This window comes from Odocoileus virginianus, chromosome 1 (genome assembly GCF_023699985.2).
Source record: "Odocoileus virginianus isolate 20LAN1187 ecotype Illinois chromosome 1, Ovbor_1.2, whole genome shotgun sequence".
In the NCBI taxonomy this organism is placed as follows: domain Eukaryota; kingdom Metazoa; phylum Chordata; class Mammalia; order Artiodactyla; family Cervidae; genus Odocoileus; species Odocoileus virginianus.
The window spans coordinates 1,300,415-1,318,690 of record NC_069674.1 but is presented as its reverse complement, the minus strand read 5'-3'; the positions used below and the strand labels follow the sequence as shown (position 1 = coordinate 1,318,690).

General features: G+C 48.0%; 1 protein-coding gene across 2 annotated transcripts in view; it reads left to right on the top strand.

The window, feature by feature from the left end:
- UBE3C (ubiquitin protein ligase E3C) overlaps nucleotides 1-18,276 on the top strand; it is a 115,113-nt gene that overhangs the window by 71,841 nt on the left and 24,996 nt on the right. The window contains exons 14-18 of one of the 2 annotated variants that reach the window (XM_020888733.2): nucleotides 579-683; nucleotides 1,778-1,865; nucleotides 2,052-2,146; nucleotides 2,991-3,123; nucleotides 11,287-11,534. In XM_020888733.2, coding sequence (XP_020744392.2) covers nucleotides 579-683; nucleotides 1,778-1,865; nucleotides 2,052-2,146; nucleotides 2,991-3,123; nucleotides 11,287-11,534 — 669 coding nt within the window. Of the gene's footprint in view, nucleotides 1-578; nucleotides 684-1,777; nucleotides 1,866-2,048; nucleotides 2,147-2,990; nucleotides 3,124-11,286; nucleotides 11,535-18,276 lie in introns of both variants that reach the window. The other variant, XM_020888732.2, reaches the window with a different exon arrangement.

The window sequence follows — 18,276 nt, the reverse complement described above, 5'->3', positions numbered from 1 at the left end:
GTAGGCAGTCGCATTCTGTTTCAGGGGGCTCATGGCAGGGTTCTGTTTACCGAGGGGCTGATGTCCCCAGCAATGCGGGTCTGGGCTGGGATAGTGGGTGGCGTTGGGTAACCAGAGCGTGCAGGAAGGCTTTCTGAAGGAGGATCGGCTGGGGTTGTGTGGAATTCGGGGGGACATAGACGAGCTCCAGAGGCTTCCGTTTGGTAGATACTGAAAATGTCTCTGGAAGATGTACAAGGTGCATCTAGGACACTGCCCCCCTCTTCCCACCAGCACCCTCAAACAGAGTGTTTTTCAGAAAAAATTACTGCCTCCCTTGTAGTTTTTAAAAAGTCAACCCTTGCACAGGTTTGTGTCATTTTCTCTCTTTGTTGGTGAGTACTTGACCACTTTGTACATAAGTTTCCTCCTGTGGTCACAGTGAGACGCTCTCCCGTGAGTGGGTTTGCTGTTGGTCTAGCGGCCCCTCACAGAGGGCCCCCGTCCCGGGCGGTGAGGGAAGCTGTGCGCGCCTCTGCCTCCGTGGTGTGCGGGCGTCCCCGGGCTGCCTGCGTGACCTGGTCCTGCTCCCCCCTCAGGTCATCACCAACCTGGTGAAGATGCTGAAGTCCAGGGACACACGGAGGAACTTCTGCCCCCCCAATCACTGGCTGTCAGAGCAAGAGGATATTAAAGCAGATAAGGTATTCCTGGAAGATCTTTTACATATTCTTCATTAAACTTACTTTTTCAGCTTGTATATTTTCTGAGAAGAATAAATCTTTTGAAGTTGTTTATTTTGTAATTAATATTAACAGTAAACTTGTTGCTGACTCTCAGATCACATAAGAGAACGCATGACAGTATCACTGGCTTACACATGCATCCTGCATCTGTTGTTAATCCTAATTTGCTCTAAACCACAAAGTGTATTGACGTGTAATGGTTTTTTTGAGGGGGAGTTGAAAAACTTTTTCTTTTATTGTATCAATATATTTTTAGTATTAATAACTTAAAAGAGATGGAACTTATTTATGATTTTCTAAAGGGACGGAGACAAATGTTGAATATTACTAAGATCTAGATGTAAAGTAAATTCAGTAGTGTGACATATTCTGAAATAGTGAAATAAACATTACCAGAGGACTTGGGGTGTTTTCATTTTTGTTTCTCAGGAAAACACATGACTGGATTCATCTTAGAATCTTGGGGCTGGGAGCAGAGAGTGACTGGGTATAGAAGCAGCATAACTACAGAAATGTTAAAGAAAAGAAACATCAGGAGTGTTTTAGAAGCATTGCTTTGTCTGCACGCATGCTGCATCTTTGCATTAAGCGTGTGGCACCCAGCCCTGCCCACGGCCCAGGCTGAGGAGCTGCGGCTGGTCCCGTGGCAGTGAGGGCCTCGGGCCTGTGGGCGTTTCTGACGGGGTCAGGTGGAGGGGGTCTGCGAGACAGTGGGTCAATACTCTACCAGCCTTATTTGGCTGCTCATTTACACAACTTCTTTTAATCATGAGAACATGAATATTTGGTAATAGTAATAAACTGCTAGTTTTTAAGGGTGATATGGCTTCTTTGTGAAGCAGTCATTGTGTGGTGATTCACTGTGTCCAGATATTATATGTTATTGATTAGAGCAAGTAGAGATTTCCCTGGGGTGTATTTAGGAACCGTAACTGCAGTGTGAAAGTGTAAAGGGTGGCCCACGTAGGGGAGAGAGTATGGGAAAGTCTTCCGGGAAGGTGCGGGTGGGACTGAAGTCAGGGGCAGGCGCTGAGCAGCCTGTGGCCCCACAGGTCACCCAGCTCTACGTCCCGGCGTCCAGGAACGCGTGGCGGTTCCGGCGGATGGGGAGGATCGGGCCCCTGCGGTCCACGCTGGACGGTGAGTGCTCTGCGGGCTCCCGGCCTGTGGTTTCTGACCTCGGTCGTCGCGGGAAAGCGCCTCGTGCCCAGGTGGCCAGCCCCACCCCGCCCCTGGCAGCCCCAGTAGTACCCCCTGCCTCACAGAGCGCAGCCCCGAGTCTGGAGGGGACGGGCGGCCTCACAGGGCGCTCTCTGCTTGCAGTAGGTCTGGAGTCTCCGCCGCTGTCTGTGTCCGAGGAGAGGCAGCTTGCCATCCTGACCCAGCTGCCCTTTGTGGTTCCATTTGAGGAGCGGGTGAAGGTATGCAGTTGGTTCTTTGCCGATTGATTCAGCGGGCTCAGTCTTTAAAAGTGACACCAGTGGGAAATTTTCTAAAGCTGGCTAGTGCCTGTGATTAAATAGTATGTTTTCTCACTAGATGTAGTAGTTGACCATGGTTTATAAAAGCATAACCCAACTAAATACCTGTTGAAGGATGTTTTGTTTGTATTCACCAACTTATCAAATTTCTGAAAACTGCCACACTTCACTGCTTACGAAACAGCTTCAAGAGGGTGTTTTTAGGCCTGCCCACTCTTCTCACAGGGTGAACATTTAACACTGTTGACATTTCTTCATTAAACACACACATTAACACAACATTGTAAATCAACTATATTCCAGTAAAAAGCACAAAAAGAAAAGAAACCCCACACACGCCTGCAAACTCACACACGTGGTGTTCCGTAACTCCTGAGCGCCCTCTGCTGGGCTTTCAGCGTAAAACCTGCTGCTGGGGTTTCCTCACCCCGGGGGTCGCCCTGCTGATGCACCAGCATCAGTGCGCGCTTCTCACAGCTGCTCTTCCTCATGCTCCACCTGGAGTTGTGTGAAAGTCTCCAGAAGGAAGTAACGAAAATGTGCCATAGCAAGGGATTTAAGAAATTCGTTGTGAAGTGGGGAAAAGGAGCAATATTACGTAAATACTGCACATTTATTGTTAAGGCATAACATCAGTATTTGGTATCTTGGCCTTTAAAATTTGTCTCAGGATTTATGCATATAAAGAAGTTAAGGTTTATTTAATAGTTTTCCTTTTGGTTGCTTGTGTTTATGACAAAATGTCTGTTGTTTTCAAGTAACCTTATAGTTTCTCCTCTGTTAGATCTTTCAAAGGTTGATTTATGCAGATAAGCAGGAAGTTCAAGGAGATGGTCCATTTCTGGATGGAATTAATGTCACAATAAGAAGAAATTACATTTATGAAGATGCTTATGACAAACTTTCCCCCGAAAATGGTATGTATCATTCTCTCTGTATGTGTTCATATGGCAGGGGGAGGCTGGGGGGGTTATAGGAAAGGGTGATCATTACAAAAATTAGTGTTGGTCGTCTTATTCTGTGATGACTGTTTAAAACAAATCTAGTACATCAGATTTGGGGGAATGTATATCTATTATCAAATAATAATTCTAAGACTGGCAAATACTTATTGCTACAGAAGCCTTTCAGATATTGTTTTTGTTGTTTCTTTTCTTAAGAAACTCTTCCTGCCCCCAAATATCTGTCTTTAAAATTTAGTTGACAAGCTTTAATTATAAAAATGTTGGAGAAACACATACAGACTGTATTTTGTTTATAACAGTCTATGTAAATATCATAAAATGTAAGCCAAGTTAAATATACTAAAGTAAATACCATTGCAATCCAAAATTCTTGATAAAAAGGTGAGTGTGCTTCAGTGACACTTCTGTTAGATAAAAGAGAATTATAATGTTAATTTGGACAGCATTTAGAGGTGAATGACACATTTTTGTCTTTGAGTGTTACTAATTTACTTATTAATAATTCTAACTTCAGAATTTGGTATCCATGCTATCACATGAAATCAGTGTTACATCAGTGCAGGTGACGGGAGGCTGCCAAATGTGGGATAGCAACTGCCTGTTCTTCTGGGGCAGCAGTTTAATTTTCTTCCAGAAAAGCAGAGCCTCTCATTTTGAATACTTCCTCTTTTCTCAGATAAAAAGCTACTTTTGTCATTTTGTAGGAACAGCAGAGGAAGGCTGCCATCACTGGTTCCCTTACTCTGTTCTCAATTTTGTGTGCAAAATTTTTGTTTTCCAAGTAACTTAGTTTTGCTACATAGTCTGTGCCGTGGCCCTCTAAGGTCAAGTACCGCAGACTGAGTGCTCCACTGCACAGGTTACCCTCACCTGGGAGGTCATGTCTTCAAAGCTTTTTGTGTAAGTGAGGCAACAGTCAGATACCCTGATTGCTAGTCTAACATATTTTGGGGAAGAAGGAAAAGTTCTCCCACCTTTGGGGTCTGCAGTCCCCTACAGATGAGTCACGTAGTCGTCGTCTCGGTACGTGTCGCTGTGCTGGCAGTCCTGTCTCTGTGTCTCCCGCTTCACTGAGGGCCTTGTGCTCTGAGCCTGGGTCCCCACAGCTAGCACTCAGTAGGTGTTTGTTGAATTTGTACTTGAAAAACAAGTACAAGAAAAACAAGCTGTAACAGAGTGTTAAATTGGCCACGATTGGCAGAGGGTTCAGGGAAGAGCGGGGTGTGCTTGATGCTGGAGGCTTCCTGAGACGCACCACGTGAGGCGGGACCTGGGAACCGGGAGCCCAGTGCCCCGTGAGGGGCCCCAGGGGGGGGCGTGGCTGTTCACGGCAGACCCGCCTCTGCGCTTGGTGAGCCTGGGCTTCCGGCAGGGGCGCGGATGTCTCTGAGCTCTTCCGCCAAAATGAGAACCCGCGCTTAGCAACACCTTTCAGTTGGCTCTAAAACCGTCTCATGGAGAGTGCGATGTTACTGCTCAGTGACACAAGCCCCGGGTTTCTGATGAGCCCTTCGTTAGGACTGAGAATGACTCGGAATGACTCGGAAGTTGGTCATATTCCAGCTCCTCAGTTGTGCATGCTGACAGTCTCACTGAGTTTAAAGAATTTGGAAAAATCATATAATATCTATATTATAATGCTTTAAATCTTTAAAGTATTCTTTAAGTCTGACCTTATTAATAAGTTTTCAACCATATATTAAAATTTTTCATATTTTGCTATGCAGATTGTAAAATTAAATATCATCTCAGTATGTTTAATTTACTTACGGAAAATTGAAGTGCTTTGTTGCCTGGTTATTTACATCTAATCAATTAATATGATTTTCCCATATATCATCTAGTCACTGAAGCAAATAGTGGCCATTTCTTATGGGCTCTCGTATCTCATATCATCTCAGAACAGTCTTCTGAGTTGTGGGTCTCGCCTCCTTTGACAAGCGAGCTGACGTGGTGGAACTCAGAGCAGCTGCATGGTCTCTCTCGCAGTTGGGAGCTTGGTGAGCAGGGTGACACGAACTTTTGTCCGTGTGGACTGTGGGCAGGGAGCGTGCCTGCCCTGGGAGTCCCATGGCTCTGAGAGGGCGGTGGAGCTGGTGCCTCCCATCTTGGCGAGCTCCGTGTGTTCCGCTGTGCAGGGCAAGGCGGCTGCAGCGGTGCTGGGCTCCGTTCCTGAGAGCCCCGCTCATGCTCCCCTGCGTGTTGGTTTTGCTTTGTTTAGCAGGCAAGATTTGTTACCTTGTTTCTCTGAAGAAGAAATGATAACAGGGTAAAATCAAAGTCCAGTTGACCCTTGAACAATGCAGGTTTGAACTTTGCAGGTCCACTTAGGCAGATTTTTTTTTTTTTTTTTCAAGAAATAGATTGGCAAACTTTTTGGAGATTTGTGACAGTTTCAAAACACTGGCAGATAAAACTACTCAGTCTAGAACACTGAAAAAATTAAGAACTATTTGTATGAATGCATGAAATATATGTAGATGCTAGTCTGTTATATCATTTGTTGCCAAAATTATGCACAAATCTATTATAAGAAGTTAAAATGTATCAAAACTGAGGGAAACACTCAGAACCTGTGTGGGGCCCCCAGCAGCTGGGAGAAAGTCTGCAGGCGGTGGTGGGGAATTGGAGCCGTGGGAACCCCTGTCTGTCTGCAGTCCGCTCTGACGATCCCGGGGCCACCTCTGGTTGCTCCTGCCCGGAGCTCAGTGTGGTCACAAGCTGACCCCTCACCTCCGCCTGAGCACGCCCCCTGCGGCAGCGGGATCCAGGGAGCAGTGCCTGTCGCGCTTCCCTGTGTTTTCCGTCATGGCGAGTGCAGTCCTGTGGGCGTTGCTCACGGCGCTGGGCGCGCTCCTGGGGCACGGGAAGAGGCAGGATGCTGCTGGAGAATGTGCAGCTGCCTGTCTGTGCCCTCAGCGGCGGGGAGCACCCCTGCAAGACGGGAGCGCAGCGTGAGGGCCGCTGTCCAGGGGAGGAAGCTTGTGAAGGCGTGGCGGCAGCTGCACACAGGCACACGGGCTGTGCACTGCTTGTGGCATCCCTTTGTATCTCGTATTGAAAGTGTGTTCAGGGTCGCCATAAGAAGGGCATTTCTGCAGACACAACTTGAGAGAAAGTGAAGTCCGTATGTATAATAACGTTCTTTCTTCTATGCGTGCTTTTACTAATTCTGTTTAATTTCCAGTGACATTGATGTAATTAAAAATTACTAAGCAATTGTGATGTGTTATTTTCATAATATTTTTAAGTTTACATATTTTATTTATACAAAATTCAGATATGTTTTCAGTTAATTTACTTTTTCTGGAAAATTTTCAAGCGCAAAGTATATCCATATGTTATGTTAAAGCTTTACGTTTATCTTGGTTTAGTTGCTAAGTCGTGTCCAACTCTTGCGATCCCGTGGACTGTAGCCTGCCAGGCTCCTCTGTCTGTGGGATTCTCCAGGCAAGAATACTGGAGTGGGTTGCCATTTCCTTCTGCAACGTTTATCTTACGTACCTTAAAATTTACTTTCTCTTATTAGTCGTAAAGAAGGAAAAAAAAATTTAGTAACCATGTTGCTTTAAAAATTGTCAAGAGTTTTCAAGAGAGCCTTAAAATTGTGAAGAGAACCCTAAAATTTGTTTCCAGTTTGTTCAAAATGGCATCTTATGCCGCTATTTCATACCTTATATGGCAGCATGCAGCAAAAGGAAGGTGACAGAGCCAGAGCGGAAGAGCTGTGTGCCGGGGAAGCATGGCTTTGTGAGTGTAGAAAGCAGTCTGGCTTTTCAGCTGCCGTGAGGACAAGGAGAAGCAGCGCTTGGCCCCCACGGGCAGCAGAGCGCTCCCCGTGCCGTCAGGACGGCACTGAGCAGAAGGGACCGCCGTCTGGACAGGTTTCCAGCGGGCAGCGGTGCCTGTTCCGGGAGAGACCGCCAGAAAGGACAGGTACTACGGCAGGCCCCGTGCGCGAGCGCTCGGGCTTGTTGTGGTCAGCACTGCCCTTGTCTGTGAAGCTGCTCACCCCCAGCAGTCCACCCTTTGGTAGGGTGGTGGGGGGGGCCAGGACCTGAGAGCCCTGTTTCTGGATTGTTCTGCCACTGCCTGGTCCTTACCATCAGGAAGCACCTGGTGGTTCAGAACGGCCTTCATGGGGGCTCTGACCTCCGGCGGTGCCCGTGGCCACCAGACCCCATGAAAGGACAGGAAGGTCTGCTGGCTCATAGAGCACGTCTCTAATGGAACCTCTAGGCTGGGGCCACGGGGACCTTCCAGGCTCTGTACACACGGTTTTCCAAGGAAAGGCTCATCAGCAACGTGTCAGAGACCCCGACAGAGCATCACGTGAGCTTGGGAGGACCACAGCCTTGAAGATGCCATCCTTGCTGGAGAGAGAGCTGAGAACGCTCCCGAGTCGGGGGTGACACATTCCCGCTGGGGAGATGTCCCGATGTGTCATGTGATTTCACAGGACTTGTGGCTGAGCCAGTCAGGGAAGGCATGGTGGGGGGGTGGGGACAGGCGTAGGGGGCCTTGGAGCAGGACCTGGGCAGCCAGAGGACGCCACATGAGGGGAGCTACTGGGGGATGACTGGGTGGGGACCGCAGCCTCCGGCCCAGGCCCGACAACATCGAAGAGGCGCCAGGCAGGCGGCAGAGCCGGGAGACATGCGGCAGACCCCCAGGCAGGGCGCTGTGATCATTGAGGACGACTGCTGACTTGAGTCACTCCGTGGGTCTTCCGGGATACGGGCGCCGAGACTACAGTGAACAGTGGGAGCAGGGTTGGTGCTGTACAGACATGTGTTCAGAGAAGAACACAGGCGCCGGGGCAGGAGCTGGGATGTGTCTCCATCAAGTGAGGCCACATGGGCCTGCCCCTCCACCCCCCGCCTCTGCCACCCTGGGCAGCAAGACCACCCCTCTGCCTGTTCCTCCCCCGCCCCCAGCCTAATGAGCCTGAAGACCGGAGGGGGCAGGCTTCTGTAATGACCCACCTCCACTTCATGGTGAAGAACCGTCACGCCACCCAGTCACACGTTCGCTGCTGTGAATGTGAGCATCTTCCTGTGAAAACCTGGTGTCTGTGTCTATGAAGACACACAGACTTCAGTGTCTTCATCGCCCTCCTCCTCGTCACCTGCGTATTCATCCTGCAGACCACCGTGAGCAGGACTTGCAGGGAGGTGGACAGCCTGTGCTTTCAGAAGCATAGAGTGAGTGATGCTGACCATAAAATTAATACCGTGTTAGCTTTCTTCCTGTTTTATGACTTGGCCTTCAAAGAGTTATATTACCAAGCACTGTGCCTCTCTCTCTCATGATTGAGGAAACTGCTCATCACCTTACCATCACAGGTAAGGGATGTTTAAAACATGGAACAGTGGTACCAGCCCTGAAAGATGAACAGGACTGTAACAGTGTGTGCTGTAAACATTCCTCGGCATTCGCTCCTTAGTGTACAGGCTGGACTATGCTGTATAGCATATTCCTGATGCTTCATCAGCAGTGCCCGAGTCATCATACCCTTTGTTGCTCAGTCACTAAGTCGTGTCTGACTCTGTGACCCCATGGACTGCAGCACGCCAGGCTGCCCTGTCCCTCAGCATCTCCTAGAATTTGCTCTTCCCTGGCGGCTCAGATGATACCAAAGAATCTGCCTGCAGTGGTTTTTTTACCCAGGGTTTGATGCCTGGGTCAGGACGATCCCCTGGAGGAGGGCAACCCACTCTAGTACTTGCCTGGAGAATTCCATGGACGAGGAGCTAGGACACTACAGCCCGTAGGGTCACAAAGAGCTGGACATGACTGAGCAACTAACACTCCTTCGCGTTTTTCCATTGCTTGATATCAGGTGTTAGCAATACATACAGCATCTTCCGTGTTGTGTATCGTGTAAGACCGTGTTGTCGCGGATACTGACAGCCCGGTGGTGGTTCTTGAAAGCAGATGGTGTACACTTGAGGTGGCAGTAAATAAGTACAGTACTGTGAATGTATTCTCTCTTGCTTTTGACTTTTGTAATAACATTTTTCCTTTTCCTCGCTTACTTCCTTGTAAGAGTACAGTATGTAACTCGTATACCATACGAAACATGCTGATTGACTGTTTGTGTTAATCAGTAAGAGAGGCAAAAGTTACACTTGGATTCTCAACTGTGTGGACCCCTGACTCCTGAACTGTTCAAGGGTCAATTTACTAGGGCCCCCCCCAGTCTTAACTCCATACGTGGGTGCTTTTAATTTGTCTTTTGAATCAAGAAGTGGCAAGTTGAATCAAGAAGTGGCAAGAAGACTAGATTTGATTCTATAAATATTGTGTTGTTGTGTCTTGTTAACAGAGATGAGGTTCAGGGAGCCATAGACCCTTAGTTCTAGCCAGAACTGCGAGGTGGCTTCTCTGAACTCTCTGAGATAGACCTCTCCTCCCCCGCCTGGAATGTCATTGCCAAGATTTGAGCCAGCAGTTAACGTGTGTACCTTGGTGGAGCGTTTCCCAGTTACAAAACGTTTATTTACACTTAGAACTTTCAAAATCTAATGCTGCTAGCTGTTGACATTCAATTTGAGAAATACTGTGTATGATGAATGCTTATAGTTCATCCTTAAAGCTGAGTGTTGAGAGGATAGATGTAAAGGTTGTGTTGCATCCATAGTTACCTGCTTAGAATTCTCTCTGAGAATGAATGTGTTTGGTAATTGTATTGCTCAAAATAGATGCAAATAGCATGTCTGTGGAATTCAGTCATTAGTGAAAAGTTCTTCATTTGAGTATAGTTAGATTTTAAATAGTATGTGTTAAATTACAGCCCTGCCCTTGACACTGTTTGCTCCGCGTCCTTGGATAAGTAATTCACCGTCCCTGTCCGTGGTTTCGCCACAGGAGAATGGGCTGTTCTTACCGGAGACTGTTGGAGCGTTGGAATGGTTACTGTGTGTGTGCGGTCCCTGGCATGGGCTCCTGCCCAGGGCGGGAATCAGGTGGCTGCCCCTTAGAGGGCACGAGAGGACGTGAGAGGGCGCCGCCCCCTGGCTGGGTGCAGGCGTGGCGCTGCTGTGCATGTGCCAGGCGCAGCGCTCGTCCCGCCTGGCGGGGCGGGTGGCCCTCACGCAGGCGCAGTCGGGCACAGGCTCACACCCCACGTCCTGAGGCCTTGACGCTGACACTTGTGCATCGCGCTGTTGGGGTTCAGTGGACCCTGCGCTGGTGGAACCCCTTTCCAGGCTCTCTCCTGGAGGTCCCCGGGCGCCCTGAGAGGCTTCGGGTCGGACGCGTGTGAGCAACTGCACACTGCCTGAGAGGTGGCCGTGGCGCAGACCTGCAGCCGGGCTTCCGCACCCACCCCTTCTGTGCCGCCTGGGGGATGCCAGCAGGAAACGATGCAGGACTCCTCAGTTACGCGGTTGGACCTGCCTCCTCAGGGGTTAAGCCGGGCGGGATCTTTCTGACTTGTGGAGTTGTCTTTCATGGCCCATGTCTTGAAGCCCATACTGAAAACTGTTGCATTCGTTGCAAGTGAGTCTGGGGCCTGGTGTTCTTACTTCTGCGAGCTGTCCTTATGAGGACTGTGTACAGGTGTGTCTCACATGTCAGGCAGACTTCAGCTTTGCAGCTTTTTAAAAAAATTTAATCTTGTGGCACATTATATAACCAAAAATTTTCCCCATTTTCCAGCCAAATATTGTTTTAAATGATGATGTAGCTTCTGGCGTTCTGACTCTGTCACTCACTTCTTTCAGAATGTCTGTGTGATGCTAACTTCAGTGACTTCTTTGTCTGTCTCTTTGCCTTCCTTGGTGACTTTCTGTTCCCGTGTTATCCTTAAGTCCTAACTCTGCCCGCTCCCCTCCTAGTGTTTGAGTTTGTTACTGTGTGGGGGGTTTCATATATTCTCCTGAACACCCCCTCCTGCCCCTGCCCGCTCCATTCTTGGTCAGAGTGGAGGAGTCTGGAGGGAAGCCCTGGTCAGCCTAGCTCATTGTCTCAATGTTGTTGGGTTTTTTTAAGCCTTGCGTTAAAATAGTTTTAATATTCTTGCTCCCCTTCCCTAACTTCCTGTAATACCAACTTATTTTACTGCTTTTTAAAAAGATATTTTCTCCTTGCCCCACCCCCCTTTTTTAACAGAGCCTGACTTGAAAAAGCGGATCCGTGTGCACTTACTGAATGCTCACGGCCTGGACGAAGCCGGCATTGACGGTGGTGGTATTTTCAGAGAGTTTCTAAATGAACTACTGAAGTCAGGGTTTAACCCCAACCAGGGGTTCTTTAAGACCACTAACGAAGGGCTTCTGTACCCCAACCCAGCCGCTCAGATGCTTGTGGGCGATGCCTTTGCCAGACATTACTACTTCCTGGGCAGGATGCTTGGAAAGGTAATGTAAACTCGACGTGAACGTGGGTCTCTGACTGTGGGGTGCTGACTTTGTGTGTTTCTGTGTGGTTACTGTCTGTTTCCTTGAGGATCTTTATTCAGAATTGCTTACGTAATTTTGATGAACCTTGAATAGTGTTTTCTTTTATAACTACATTACGTGCATACATACATTAAAAATTATTTGTGTAGGAGAAGGGTGAGGGGGCCGGAGGAGGAGGAGGTTAACACGAGCAACTACAGTGGCAGCGGCGAAAAATTAAAAAAAAAAATTTACACGTGTAGAAAACAGAGAACACGGCTATAAAATTCTGACGGAATTTTATACACCGTAATTACCTGCCTGCACAGGTAGTATAGATACTTCAAGTCTTGGCAGTTGCTCTTGTTGACAGCTAGCATTAAACGTGACCCTTGTGGAGTCCCGTGCCGCGTTCAGAGCGCCGTGAGACAGAAGGCCGCGGTTACTCAGCACACGTAAGTGTCTGTGCCCTATGCCCGCCCTTTTGGCATCTGGCCCCTTCAGGATGCTGCGGTGACGTGCAGTGGCCAGAGTGTAATGGACTGCACCGTCTTGGCAGACAAAGCTTACTTACCCTTTCTTGTAGATGAAAGGGAGTTTAATTGTGTAACCAGGTGGAGGCTTCCTATTCAGCGATGCAACTTTGAAAGCACACGTTCCCACTGAAGTCAGGAGCAGGACAGTCGTTAGCGCTGAACGAGCCCAGCCCTGGCCTCAGTCTGTCCACGCTGCTGCAGCAGGGTGCCGCAATCCGGGCAGCTTATACCGCACACAGGTTGACTTCTCACAGCCCCGGCTGGCCTCTGGGTCAGGGCACCAGCGTCCTGTTTGGTGCAGCCCCCATCCTGGGCCGTAACCGGAGCCTGTGTCCTCACACGGGGCAAGGGCCCGGGGAGCCCCGCGGGGCTTCTCTGTGAGGGCACTGACAGTGTTCATGAGAGCTGCACCCTCGTGACCTAAGCACCAGCAGCCGCATCGCCCAGCACTGTCACGTGGTGGGGTTGGGGGAAATCAGACCGCAGCGTAGCCCGCAGATGTGCCAGGCCTAGCCCACAGGTGTGCAGTTTCTGTGTGGTTCTTTTATTTCTCCTGTCTGAGATAGCAGAGAGGAATGCCTAATGTTTAATCGCTGTCCACCACCTTTTTAGAGACAGACTGGATTGTAACACAGGGACAGGAATCAGTTCATCTTCTGAAGGTCAAAGGAGTGACCAGAGGCAACTCTGAAACTCAGGGCAGCAGACTATATATAGCCCCTGACCAAGCCTGCCCTGTTTCATTGTTTATGAAACGAACAAGGCTCTCCTGCGATGTGGCTGAACTGGCTGCTTTCCCCGTGGTGGGAGAAGGTGGGCAGTTTCCCTGGGGTCTGTGCTCTGGGGCCCTTTCCCTCACCGGTCCATCAGCCTTGCAGTGGGGGCAGCCAGCAGCCCAGACAGAAGGGCTTGGGTCTCCGTGGCAGGAAGCTGTCTCCCCGTGCCCTGGCTGTGCAGTCTCTGTCCTCAGCAAATGCTGAGGACAGGTGTGCTGGTTTTAGGGAGGCCCCTGGAAGCCTGAGGACAGAGGTCTCCAGAGGCCAGGACAGCAGCCCAGCCCCGGCACTGGTGCCCGGGTTCCTGGAGACGCGTGTGAGGACGGAAAAGCAACACTGGATTCGTGAGCACGCTTTTGTGTCCTGGGTGTTTTTTGGTTTTTTTTACTGGTCATGTTTTTATTGAGATAGAATTTGCCAGCCATGCAGCTCACCCAGTTGAAAAACACAGATGAGCAGCTTCAGTGCATTCACAGAGTTGCACGGCCATCACGAGTTTAGGACATTTTCATCACCTATATTAACTCCTCCCCCTCCCCTCCAAAGAAAATCTAGGCAGACGCCGGTCGACTTTCTGTCCTTTTTCAGCTCTCAATAAGTGTACCATTTGTCTCCTGTTTGTGTTCTTCTGCACGTGTCCTGTGGAGTGTATGCCTCTATGATTGGCTCCTTTCCCCATTTTCAAGGGCCGTTCATGTTGTGATGTGTCAGTACTGTGTTCCTGTTATTGCCAAGTGGTCCTCGGTCCTGTGACAACCACGTTATGTAACCGTCCCTCAGTTGGGGACCTGAGGGTTGTTCTGGGTGATGTTTTTAGGGGGCAGCATGATAGAAATGAGTTCTTCAGGTGCTTACGGGGGAGGGGGTGGGAGGGTTAAGGTGGATCTTGTCAGCCTCTCAGCAGGCCTGGCCCTCAAGGGATGAGAGAGGTTCTGGGGAAGAATGATGGGTGGGGGGTGGGGGGGTTGGTGTTCCCAGGTGGGATGGCCGTTTTTGGTGAAGTGACCGTGGATGCAAAACCAGATGGAGGGGTGGTGGTTTGGGATCCTGGGAGATGCTGCAGAGAGCTGAGGAGCAGAAGCCGTGCCCTCCGGGGACGAGCGGTGGGCTGCCCTGGGCTGGGCCGGGTGCTGTGCTGTTAGATGAGGTGAGGGGCGGGGTGCACCGGGGAAGGGCACGGAGGAGGGGTCTCCATCTGGAGGAGAGCGTAGCCCAGAGGAGGCTGAGCGGTGCGTGCAAGGCAGCTGTGGGGTTAGGGGGGTGGGCGCAGGGAGGGCACGGTTCTCCTGGCGGCAGGACACACAGCCTGGGGGACAGACCAAACGGGAGCCCCGTGCGAGGATCCGTGTCCAGGGGTGGTGACCCAGTAGCTTTGTCATCCTTAAGTAGTTTAGAGACTAGTGTTGCAATATAATTTTCTATAAAAGTTAGAACTATAGTAAATTTCAACTTTATCATTCAGTTCCTGTGTGGAGCGCATCGGTGGTCTCTTCCGTGCGGTCCATGTTGTCTTCAGCAGACCTCCGCTCTCCCCCTAGAGCTCCGTGGACGGAGTGGCCCATTTGAGAAGCACCCTAACTAAAAATCAGGGCCTGCAGAGCAGACCATGCTCTTGTGACTTATTTGAAATAACTGTTTTTGAAGTATAGTTCACATTCCATGACATTCTGCCTTTTTAATGAGTACAGTTCAGTGATTTCTAGTATGTTCACTGAGTTGTGCAGCCATCACCACTAAGATTTCAGAACAACATAGTGAAAAAGGAAACCTCATGTTCATTAAGAATTATTCTCCTTCTGCTCCAGTCCTACCAGTCCTGGGCCACCACTAACCTACGTTTTGTCTCTGCAGTTTGCCTGTTCTAGACTTGTCATAGTCACATGACACGTGGCGATTCAGGACTGGCTTATTTGCCTTGGCGTAATGTTTTCAGGGCTCCTCCACGTGGTAGCAGATTATCAGTGCTTCATTCCTTTCTTGTCTGAGTAGTATGTCATCGTGTGATGAAATACCACAGTTTATCAGTTCATTATTTCATGGAGGTTCAGGTTGTTTCCACTGTTGGCTCTTATGAGTAATTCTGCTGTGAACATTCATGTACAAGGTTTTGTGTGGACAGTGTGTTTGTGTGTGGATGTCTGACCATCCTGGCACTCTTGCTGACAGTCAGTTGACCACATCTGTGAGGGTTTGTTTCTATTCTGTTCCATTCCTCGCTGTGTCCAGCCTTCTGCCAGTGTGGCCCTCTTGTGATTGTGTGGGGGGGGTTTGTGTGTGCACGCTGACGACAGTGGTGATGGAGCCCCAGACCTCAGACCTAACAAAGCAGAGACTGAGTCCTAGTTATAAAACCATGCCCCTTAGTCACATCTCTTTGAGATGCATCATTACAGGCTCGGTTATGATTTATTAGTTCAGATTCCAAACGTTGCTGTTTTAATAACTGACTTTAAGTGTTCTTCAGCGTTAGTGATGGGCTTCCACTTGACCGTTTGGACAGGAAGTTTTCCTCAGGCTCACCCATTTCAGTGGCAGGTTTCAGGCAGTGACCTGATGTTTAGGTTCCTTAGCATGAGTTTCAGATAGATCACTTTCCTACTGTAGTTCATTTAAGGCACAGTGTATTGCTCCCACCTGGAGCCATGAGTGGTCCTGGGATCAGTGCACAGACCACCTCCTCTGGCCACAGCCCCTCTCCGCCCCACCTCAGCTCCCTCCCGGGGATGGTTTCATAACTCATTGCCCAAAAAATCTGAAGTGATGTGCTGTCACTGTTTCTATGAAGATGAGCCTTGATTTTACTAGGCTAACCTGAAAAGCACCCTAAATGCAATGGTTCTCATACCGTGCAATGCCAGACAGCAGAGTGATTTCATGTGCATGAATTAAGTCTTACTACAATCCTGTATATTTTCCTTCCTGAATGTGAGACTTGTCCAGTCTTGATCAACAGGCGGTCCTGGCTGGCTGGAGCTTTGAGGTCCAGCACTCGACCACTCTGTGTCTGCATAGTGACGCTGCTCACGCGTGTCTGTGTGTCTGCATAGTGACGCTGCTCACGCGTGTGTGTGTCTGCATAGTGACGCTGCTCACGTGTGTGTGTGTCTGCATAGTGACACTGCTCGTGTGTGTGTGTGTGTGTGTCTGCATAGTGATGCTGCTCACACGTGTGTGTGTGTGTCTGCATAGTGATGCTGCTCGTGTGTGTGTCTGCAAAGTGACGCTGCTCACGTGTGTGTGTGTCTGCATAGTGACGCTCATGTGTGTGTGTCTGCATAGTGACGCTGCTCATGTGTGTGTGTATGTCTGCATAGTGACACTGCTCACGCGTGTGTGTGTCTGCATAGTGACACTGCTCATGCGTGTGTGTCTGCATAGTGATGCTGCTCGTGTGTGTGTGTGTGTCTGCATAGTGACGCTCACATGTGTGTGTGTCTGCATAGTGACGCTGCTCACGCGTGTGTCTGCATAGTGACGCTGCTCGTGTGTGTGTCTGCAAAGTGACGCTGCTCACGTGTGTGTGTGTCTGCATAGTGATGCTGCTCGTGTGTGTGTATGTCTGCATAGTGATGCTGCTCACGTGTCCGTGTCTGTGTGCACACGTGCATAGTGGCACTACTCACGTGTGTGTGCGTGCGTGCATAGTGATGCTGCTCGCATGTGTGTATCTGCATAGTGATGTTGCTCGCGCGCGCGCACAGGCATAGTGGTGCTACTTGTGTGGGAGCCGCCCTGAGGACACATCTGCTGTGAAGCTGCAGATCCAAAGGGGAGCAGACCCTCTTACTCCTATGTTCTGGAATTATCAGCTCTGTAAACCAGATTCAGGTCCTAAAAATGAAGTGTGTATAAGTTCTGTCTTAATAAAGATCTTGAAATAATAAAGTTTAGACAAAAGCAACAACGAAACTATAGTCGTTTGAGAATGGTACTTAATTTAGTTCCTCATTTTAAAGATTTTACTTGTATAATTTTCTGCAAGGGAACTGCTGAGGGAGCACTAGTTTCTAAACATATCTGACTGTAAATGGTTAAACTTTGTACCAACATGTTAAAAATTGTCCAGATCTGAGTGAGTGTAATAGTGTAGCACTAATAGTGTGGTATCTGAACATTAAATCTTTAAGAGAAGAAAATTGTCTATTGATTGATTATGATATTTATTGGGTCATAATGTATTTAAATTTTCTTTAATGCATATGTTAGTGATTGTTTACTGTGATGAAGTGCAGTGAGGTCCTCAGGAGCACTCCTGCATAGGAAGAATTACCTCATGTCACTGGTCACTTCTCGCTAAAAGTTCCATTAGCAGATGATTCCTGCTCTGGTGTGGATTGTGATTGCATTTTATTGCCTGTAAATCAGACTCTGGACAGGGAATAAATAAACAGTTCAAGGATGTGGTAATGTCATCTTGAACTTTTTTAAACAGATAGAAGCACCTATGTCCATTTAAGCCAATTAAGTTCAGAATATTTATTGGAGGAAATCTTTTATCATATTTGTATTCTACTTGGAAAATTTTTTTTCCTTGCTTTGGAATATTGATATTATTGGAACAGAATGCCTATAAATCAGGTTGTTTGATAATATCTTGGTCATATATTTCAAATTTTTAATTAACAGATGGTAAAACTTCAACATAGTTTATAATTTTGTATTTGAGTGGAATTCAGTCTACATTTAATGAATCATAGAGTGTAGTATTGGCAGTTAACAGTTTATCCTGAGATTTTTGAGAGTTGGGAAAATTTATTTTTGTATTCATTAGAATCCTTTTATAGAATGCTCACTGAATTTGCTGAGGCTTTGAAACTGTCGGCTGAGGTGAATACTTACTAGCATTTAAGTGACTTTGGTCCTTAACATATCATTCAGCAAATAGTTGATCATTCTGTGCTAAGCACAAGTCTTCCAATCAAGACTTGCATGCTGAGACTCTCTAATGTTAAGAGACCTCTTTTTATTTACAGGTCAGCGGATTTGAGAAGCAGGCTTTCTCTGAATCTCCCAGTTAATTAACCACAGGGATGATTCACCATGCATTTCCTGTTGTTGACATTCAACTTTTTTGAGAAACAGAAAAATCAAAGATCATAATTAACAAATATGTAAAACTTATAATTTAAAAGTGATTACTTATTTGACCCTTATCCCTTCAGAGAACTGTACTGCTATTATAGCATTCGACTCACAATTTATATTCTTTTCCATTAAAAGCAACGTGTTCCCAAATCTGGAGATTATCTCTCTTTCTAGTTAAGGTCGTAGTTTTCTGTGTAAGTTTGTTTCTTCAAAATTAAACATGAAGTTAAAATGGTCTCATTGTACAGTAAAAATGGCCAGTGTATGCCAGAATTCAGTTGACTTCAGTACCTAAAAGTATTATTGAAGTTTTAGCTATTCTGA